Source organism: Anopheles aquasalis, chromosome 2 (assembly GCF_943734665.1).
Source record: "Anopheles aquasalis chromosome 2, idAnoAquaMG_Q_19, whole genome shotgun sequence".
Classification (NCBI taxonomy): domain Eukaryota; kingdom Metazoa; phylum Arthropoda; class Insecta; order Diptera; family Culicidae; genus Anopheles; species Anopheles aquasalis.
The window spans coordinates 74,981,903-74,990,646 of NC_064877.1; the positions used below are offsets into that span (position 1 = coordinate 74,981,903).

The 8,744-nt window shown below is 48.9% G+C and overlaps 1 protein-coding gene across 1 annotated transcript in view; it reads right to left on the reverse strand.

The window, feature by feature from the left end:
* Positions 1-723: 723 nt before the first annotated feature.
* Positions 724-8,744, reverse strand: part of LOC126570873 (protein O-mannosyl-transferase TMTC2) — a 131,518-nt gene continuing 123,497 nt past the window's right edge. Inside the window, exons 9-12 of the mRNA XM_050228937.1 lie at positions 4,404-4,544; positions 4,206-4,290; positions 3,143-3,300; positions 724-3,058 (exon numbers count right to left, since the gene is read on the reverse strand). Coding sequence (XP_050084894.1) covers positions 2,882-3,058; positions 3,143-3,300; positions 4,206-4,290; positions 4,404-4,544 — 561 coding nt within the window. The 3' untranslated portion in view covers positions 724-2,881. The remainder of the gene's footprint in view (positions 3,059-3,142; positions 3,301-4,205; positions 4,291-4,403; positions 4,545-8,744) is intronic.

The following is an 8,744-nucleotide window of genomic DNA, read 5'->3' on the forward strand; positions in this document are numbered from 1 at the left end:
ACTTCAGATGGTAATGGTGGAAGGTCACGGGAACCTACGAAGTCATTAGGAAGGGTGGTGGAGGCGCCCTTAATACTACTTACTTCCGCCGACGTCACGCACCGACACCTTGCTGGCGTTCAACCGTTGCGTATGTGAAGGCACTTCGATTAGCCACACGCCACTGCTTGCCACTGCTCCTGCTGCTGCTGCTGCTGTTGGGAAAATCAAATTTCTGCTCGCGGCACCAACAAGAACAACAACAACAAAAGGGGGGCCATTTCAAAGGGATGACTGCCAACACGCTGGCTGGCTTCCTGGATGGAATGAGGGGGGGAGAGAAACCCCGTGCTCCCTCAACCCGTTCCACAGTTGGTGTTACTTAAGCGCAGAACGAGGGTTCCCCGGGAGGCGATAAAATGGAAGGATGAAAGGGTTTTTCATAAATTTTGAAGCCCCCAGTGGTGGATGAAGGCCATAAAAATGGATTTATTTTTATGAAATCGCGGTTCGCATAATTAGGAGAATGCGGCGCACTGTAGGCGATGGAAGGAGAAAGGCGCCGGTGTGGCACCACAACGCGTGTGTGCACTGCGGGTCGCACGATTACTTACACCAAGCGTACGCACGAAACCGAAAACAAACAATCCGTCTTTGGCTATTTACCAAACAAACACACGAAAAACACGATAAATCAACTGCACACCGTGTGGGGCTGGGTTTTCATTAATAAATTTGCATTTTATTCATAAATGTATCCATCATCACCATCAGCATCGGCATCATCACCAGCGTCATCGCCGGCATCGTCACCAAAGTGTGCTGCGTTGCGCATCGCTTTGCTATAAATGGGCGCGCCTGCTCTTCCTGCCTTTTTGGTGATACTTTGTGACCAACCAGACCAAATACAATTCTGTGTTTGTGTCCCGGTGTTTTCTGTGTGTCTGTAGTGTACTGTGTTCTCATGGAGAGATGAAGGGATGGAAAAGTAAGAGAGAGAGAGTGAGTCAGTGGGAAATGGAATTAAATCGAGGAGCTCCATGGTGACGTGGAAATGGTTGCGATCATCACGTAGCCAATGTTTTCATCGTTTTAATTATTGTTTCCCCCTCTTGTGCCAGTTGCACTTTGCACACAGCTGACCATCGATTGTACGCTTCGTGTTTAATATAATCCCCTTCACTCCTCTCTCTCTCTCTCCCTCGCTCCACTTCCTTCAATACTCCCACAATGATTTTTCTCTGTCTCTCTCCCTCTATTGTGTTTGTTTGCTTGGATTTGTTTGCTGGTCCGGTAGATGATGGTTCGCTCCTTATCCCAGGGGAGCTGGGCCACCACCACCAACAGGTTTGAGGGAATTGTTTTCCTGCTCTTCATCTCCTGCGCCCCACCTGTCTCCTGTCATACTGCAAATCAATTCAGAGTGATACTGCGTTAATGTGTGTTTTTACCAGCCCATTTCGACCGTTCGATCGACCTCCCTGCGCACTCTTTGGCGGTGTGATAAAGTGTGATAATTTGTATCGCTTTGCGGTACAGCATGGGTATGATTTCCATTCTTTGTGGCATAAAAAAAGGAAAAATAAAAAAACCGATATCCCACCCTGCGGTGAGACATCTCTTTTCGACCGGAGTAAAATGAGCAGTTACCGCGAGATTCTCGCGAAAGTGACGTTAGTGCTTCGTTTTGGGATTTTCACTTTCACGTCACTCATTCTACCGACTGCCCGGGTGCATTAGATGATCGATTAGATTGACTGTTTCTGTGTGTTTTTTTTTGGGATGAATAGTGAATGGAGTGAGCTTGTCTGTCTGCGTGTCCAGCGCGAGTGTGAGCTGATAGTTGTTTTCCACTAATTGTTAGTTACTTTCTCTTCGTTTTTGCTATAGTTTTGCATCTGCTACTACGGGCCCTGTTTGATCATGATCGTGCTATCTTCCTCCTTCGTTTTTTTTCACCTTTGTCTCAGTTTCGATCGATAGCTTTACACTCTCATAAACTCTTTATATGATTCCGTTTTGTTCCGGTTTGCCCGTTTTTGTATGCTTGCTTGGTTGTCTGTTCGGTGTTCCTTTTTGTTGTTGTTGTATTGTTCTTGTATGTACAGCTTGCCTGCCATTCTGCTACTCTGTCTTATTTACAATATATAGTTTTTGTTTTTGTTTACTAGCTTGAGTTTTCAGTTTTGCACTCTTGGCCAAGAAGGAGTATAACTGGATTTATAACTTTTCCATCCGTTCTCGCTTTGTCGCACACTTTATCGTTCTCTTTTTGCACGAAAACGAAAACAATAAATCACGCTAGATTGTCTCCCTTCCACAACGGCCAACGGCGGTTTCGATCTGACGGGAAAACAAAAACAAGAAACAGCCCATTCCGCCACAAACTTCGAAACCAATTCCAACCTAATCCTTGCTTGCGACCATCTAGAATTCATTGCAACTATCCAACGGAATTTTTGGGTTTTTTCTTTTGCTCTAGCTACCTTTTCCTTTGCCACACACGCTCCATCTTTTCCTCTCTGTTCCGTTCCGTTTAACGATTCCTATTCCTATTTACATTCACGCTCACATTCGCACACCAGCTCTGCTCAGCTCATTTGCCTAATCAACGTTATCGAAACAATCTCGTCGTTCCTCCTTGCTTGTCTACTTCAAACTCCAAAAAACAAATGGTTTATACAAATGTGTCCCACACATTTCTCAATTCCTACTAATTGTCCGAACGTTAAGCACGGCCACGATGCTCCTAGAATTTTAACGCCGGTTTGCAGTGGTTTGGTTTACCGATGGGCCCGTTGCCCCCTGTCCCAGTCCCGGTCCCGGTCCCGGTAGGTTTCGATCAACTGCCGGGCTTCCGGTTGGTGGCAGCCGCCACAGCTGGACCGGGCAGAAGGTGGTCTCAGGAGATGGCCGGTACGCCCAGCTTGGCCAGGTTCGAGAGTGTGGTCAGATCGTCCGGCTGTAGCCGCAGCGCCTCCCGGTAGCTGCTGGCCGCTTCCTGCGTCCGTCCCAGGAGGTGCAGAATCGCACCGAGGTTGGTGTGAGCTCGGGCTTCCTGCGGTCTCAGCTTCACAGCCTGCGAGTGTGAGAGACAGGCCAGGAAAGTGTGGGTGTGTGCGTTAGAAAGAGGCGTTACAAGCGCGGTGGAAAGCAAGCTTACCTGACGGTACCATCGTTCGGCTTCCGGTTTGCGGTCGTGCAACCGTAGGCTCGATGCTGCGGCCACCACAAGCGCATAATCTTCTGGCGCGAGCTCGGCAGCCCTCACCCGATACTGGAATGCTTCCTCGGTGCGACGCTGCGATGACAGGAACTCAGCTGCAGCAATCAGAGAGACAGACACAGAGAGAGAGAGAGAGAGAAACAGGGATAAATGAAAAGATTGAAAAATGAAACCTGAGGGACACTGGCGGGGAAAGAGGAAGCATCAAATGCAGCATAATAAGCAGCCGCTCGAAACCGATACTCTGGTTTGCGTTGTGAAGTGCGTTCCCTCCTCCTAATTGGATACTTGATATTTGCTTTTCGGATTTTGGGTTTTCGGGCCATCGTTCTCCCCTTAGCAATCTTTTCAATTATATCCAAACATTTCCCAGCATGGGATTTTTGGAGTGATGCGTGTCCTTGGTCCTCTGGTGCCCTGGTGTTCGACCAGGCTCCAGGAGGAAGCTTGTTACATGTGAGTGGTGCTCAAACTGGGGTGCTGCTGGTTCCGAAGAGCAGTTAACAGTAGTTGGTTGTTAAGGATTTTCTTTGAATTTGTGTTGTCCAAAGGGAAAATCCAAGGAGAAAAAGTCGAAACCAAGTTCGAGCTGAGAGAGAAGAAATCACCGAGCGACGAAGCACACTAATGATGGGTGGTAAGGGGACGCTTTATGCATCCTCTCCCTGGCGGGTGACGAGTGCAGACAACAACAGGACATCTTTGCTCACAAAAACCCAGAGACGCGTTTGGGGGCGCACACGAAGGTGGGAGTAAAGTAAAAGCGTCGCAATCAGATCGTTAGCCGGCATGTGCTTGTGCTCCTCTCTACTTTCCTTTCTTTCCGTTTGAACCATGTAATCCTTCGGTTTTATCCATCTTCCCGGACACAAAACTTACATCCAGAAAAGCAAATACTGTATCGATGTGCATTCAATTCATACATTTCAGTCCTTGCTGAGGACCTGAGGTTTTCGGTTTTGCTGCTAGAAAGAAGCGCCTAGTAGCCGTGAATGCTTACCGTAATGATGGTGCACACTGGCATCGTTTGGTGCCAACCGGAGGGCTCTCCGGAACCACTGTTCCGCCTCCGAGGTGCGACTGCTCTGCTCGACCGAGGAACGAGGGAAATGGGGAGAGTGAAACAATATGATTAGAGTTTAGATCTCCAGCTGCGTCACAGTGGTGTATCTGAGTGTTTGTGTGCGAGCGTACTTACATTTCGTGCCAGCATCGTACCGTAGGAGAGGTGAGCCGCGATGTGATCCGGTTGTGCCTCGAGCGCCGCACGTTGAAACCGTTCCGCCTCACTCCACTGGTTGAGGCGAGCAAAGATGTCACCCAGCCGATGATAGATGCCCTGCAATGTAATTCAAAGGTAGAGGGAGAACGAGAGAGGGAGTGTGAGTAAGTAATGAACGTTTCTGATCAAAAGCGGACGCTATTGTCAATTCAATAAGCATTAGTAATCCAACATCAATCAACATAAGGTACATGGGACACCGGTCGTTCGGTTGGACGGTCGGACGGTCGATCAGTGTCGGTTCCTCCCCGACGAGCGGCCATTGTCACGACGCTAACGCTAATAACAATTGTACCCCGGTGTAACGTGCACCATTTTTCAAATTCCGTTCACTCCATTGCTTCGTCTACCAGGGGATGCAATTTCCCGTAAATGAACCATTCGCCGAGACGCCAATAGGACACTAAAGCATAACCACGATCCGTGAATGAGCTCCCTCCCCCGTGTGCTACCGGTGCTACCTCCCCCCGAGGAGGAGAAACCAATTTAGCGTTATGCGCGATGCTGCTCTCTCTCTACCAGCAGCGCCATTGTTGTTATTGCTTGGCGTAAAGTGTTGACCGAGAACATGCTCGCCAGGGCCAGTGCCAGTGAGCTTTTGGTACACGTCCGGCACATTTAGATACACCCAAATACCCATACAATAGCATTAAGGTCGTAATAATTCCGAACCAGGACCGCGACCGATGGACCGTCCCAGAGACCGACTCCGCCAGAGAGAACCAGGCTGCAGCACCAAAAGGGATCATTTTCATCGAAGGGGACGCCGTGTGGCGGGACGGCAACAGGGAAAATAATAAGAAAAACGCATTTGCGAGCGAAAAAATATGTCAGACATAACCGTAAAAGTGCAATTGCTTCGTTTAACCATTCGCATTCGCTATTGACCGGTGAACAACCGACCGACCATCCAACCTCCTCGGTGTCGTTCCCATTTCCATGCTTTCCATTGCTACTTCTTGCGCAACGTCATTTCCGTTAGCGCGAGCTGGCTGAGAGCTGGTGGCGTTGGTAAATTAAAAGAAGAATCCCATTCCAATCGTGGTAAGTCATAGCAATCCACACCAGCATTGGAACCGGTACGGTCGTTATCGGCATCAGCACGCGTCCCCAGAAGGGAGGTGGTTGTCATCCGTGAAGTTCCGTTTTCCGGTGCAAGAAGACGCCCGGCTTTTGACTTCATCTGGTGCGCCCTTTTCAGAGTGGATGCGCGGATGCATTTGCACTTTCTCGCGGTGCTTGGCATTCTAATTAGAAATGATTATCCAATTACTATCAGCTTGCAGTCTGCCACGAGGAAGATAACGGGGCCGCTGAAAGGCCTAGCGGTGTTTGCAGTGAGCGCTCGAACTTGATTCGATTACTTACTCCGGCCTGGAATCCTTTTGATTGCGATGACTTTGGGTGCTTTTGGATGACAATCAAGATGACACCTCTCTCGCTTTCTATGCACCGTTCTTTGCTGTCACCGACACCGTGGGAGTGATTAATAATTTAAGCGTAAGTGAATTGAGTTTACTCGATATTCCTTTCCGTAATCCCTCTGACGTAACGAAGTGACATTTGTTTTGGAATCCTAGTTAAAAAGGTTCTCATTTGTTGGAGTTTTCCATGAAGCAGTATGAGCTGCAGCATAAGCACCCTTTTCTAACTTCATTCTGACTTTGGTTACGCCACGAAATGGTCATTGCGCTCCTTATGCGCGGTAGAGAAACTTTCATAGAACCGGGGAGCACCGGAACCACGTAGCACCTGGTACGGAAATGCATCGCTACATCGAGACTGCTGCAAGATGGCAGTCGCAAGACGGCAACATCGCCATGCTCACCGTGGCTCTGCAACCCATTAGGAAGATAATTTCCCTTCGAAAGTTTTCGCATTTTTACTGCACCAGAAGCATCCAAATGTCATCTCACCGAGACCAGTGGATGTTGAACGCTACTTCCTTGATGGTGGAGAGGCAGAAAAGTCCATTTGAAGTGTGGTTCATTGGACAACGGGGAAGGAGGGAGCTAGTCGTGGAAACCAGATTCCAAAAGCCACTGCCACAGTTTCTTATCGCACCGGTACCATTCCAGCAGCAGCAGCAACTGCTCATCACCTGCTAGCTCCTGCTGCCCACGCTTTTCAGCTTTTACGGTGGCCGACCACCAATGGAGCACCCGTGATCCGGGCGGATCCGAAGATCCCACCCCCTCCTCCCGCCCCACGGTGCTCCGTATGGACAATTTAATTGATTATTTTATTTTATTCGAAATCATATAAAATTTAATGGCGCAATTTCGTATCATCGCCTCGCATCGGACCAACGACGGACGAGCGGTTCTCGTATGAAGTGAAAATGAATCCCGCTGGCCCCAAAGATTCCCCCCCCGCCGACCGACTCCTTGTGGCCACCATAAGGTGCGTCTGAGGGTACGACGGGGATGGGAATTGTAGAGGAGGTTGAAAAATGGAAGAGTCCATTTCCTGCCATAAACATATCTTTATCGAAGAACCACCTTGAACGTCGACGGGGTGTCGATGGCTTCAAGAGCGTTTTCGGGATGGCCATCGACCAGACAGCGGAAGGGGGTGGGGGAGAAAAAGGTATCGAAATGGTCCAGCAGATAAACGTTTATTACGGTGCGAATTGAATTGGCGAAAAAAGATTTAAACTAGTTTTTACCAGCCGGTACTTGTGCCAATCGACAGCCAATCGAGATTGATTTCTTGCGTGATCTAAGACGGTCTTCGCGTAAATGTTTGTGACTACTCTTAGGAATTAGCTCTTAGTTAATAACCGCTTTTACGACATTTTTTTCACAAAATTAGACCCAAAACAACGCGTTCCAAATGACATTTTACTTTTGGTTTTATAAAAAAATCCCCCAAACAACAACCGACAAAACGAAGTGTGTCCCCCCATCGGGAGCAACAGCTTAGCACGGAAAGCCTAGTCACGTGAATGGATCATACTCCCCCGAACGCTCGAACACAGGCGGTCGGTTCTCAAAACGAGGTTTTTACTCCCGAGAAACAGGACATGCGCATCTCGCATCTGTGCCTCTCTGGGTGGTTGACATCGGAGTCTGTGGTCTCTTTCTCGAGTTTTCCTAAAACGATGCCCACACCAGCAGAAGTTGATTGAGATTTTTCAGTGCAACTTTCAACAAACTTGAGGTAAATTTGGTTTATGCAACGCTGCAGCTGGTTTGTCGCGTTTACGCTTATCTAGTTGAGCAGTTATCTTGCTGCTGCTGCTGCTGCTGCTGTTCTGCTGATGCTATCTTCTGCCAGGTTGGGTGCTTGTTATTAGAAACTATTTCACAAATCTGGCGTGCAGTAAGACATCAGTAGGAAGACCAGAGGAGTTCGTTCACTCGCTCGCTCGCTCGTTCCTTGTCTTCATCCTTCAAGGCGGACACTGGCAGCATAAATCTCGGAAACTAATTAAGAATAAACTTGTTTTCATAAATCACATCCTTTTGCCAGCCGACGCGATGAATAGACTTCGCAGCGCTTCGCAGCCCATTCTCACCGCGCACCGGCACGCCGTTGCGTCAGACGCGATACTGTTTCTTTGAAGTTTTGTGCTCCGTTCCTCCTTTCAGGCGTTCAGGCGACGCAGGTTGGAGAGGAAAATGTCGGGAAATTCTTTTAATGAAAGTGCTTTTCTAGTGTAGTGTTCCCGTTTGCGCTGTCGCATCGGGCCACCGACGGCGCGATGGGAAGCTCTGAAGTTCGTTTCGCTGTCTCTTTAATTTTCCACCCCCTAAACCATGGTGCTATGCAGCGCATCTTATGGGAGAAAGACGAGATGGAAGGTGTCTTGTCATCCATGGACGCAACATAGGAACGGCGTCGCACACATGTGCGCGTGTATGAATTTCCGCTAAAGTCATCGTCGTCGTGTGTGGGAGGCGAATCCATCCTATGCGCAATATCACCATGGCGACAGCAATACCTCTTTCTCCGAGGCGACACCGAGCGCCCTGGATTCACATTTCGCTTTATCACAAAGTGTAATCATTTGCAACTTCGTTGTCACAGATTGCGTACAACTTTTTTTTCTCACTTCCGCGTCGCACAACGCCACCACCAGCAGACGGCACACACAGAAGCTGCCCACAAATTGTTGCGTGTCTTCTTCTGCCACCAAGACACACTCCAAGGGAGCTCCCATGCATTACGCTGGAGCTGAAGCTGGAAAAGGAAACGTTTTGCGTGCTGTTCCGCTTGCGCAACCGGAAAAGTGGAGCGCCTCGAGGCACCGGC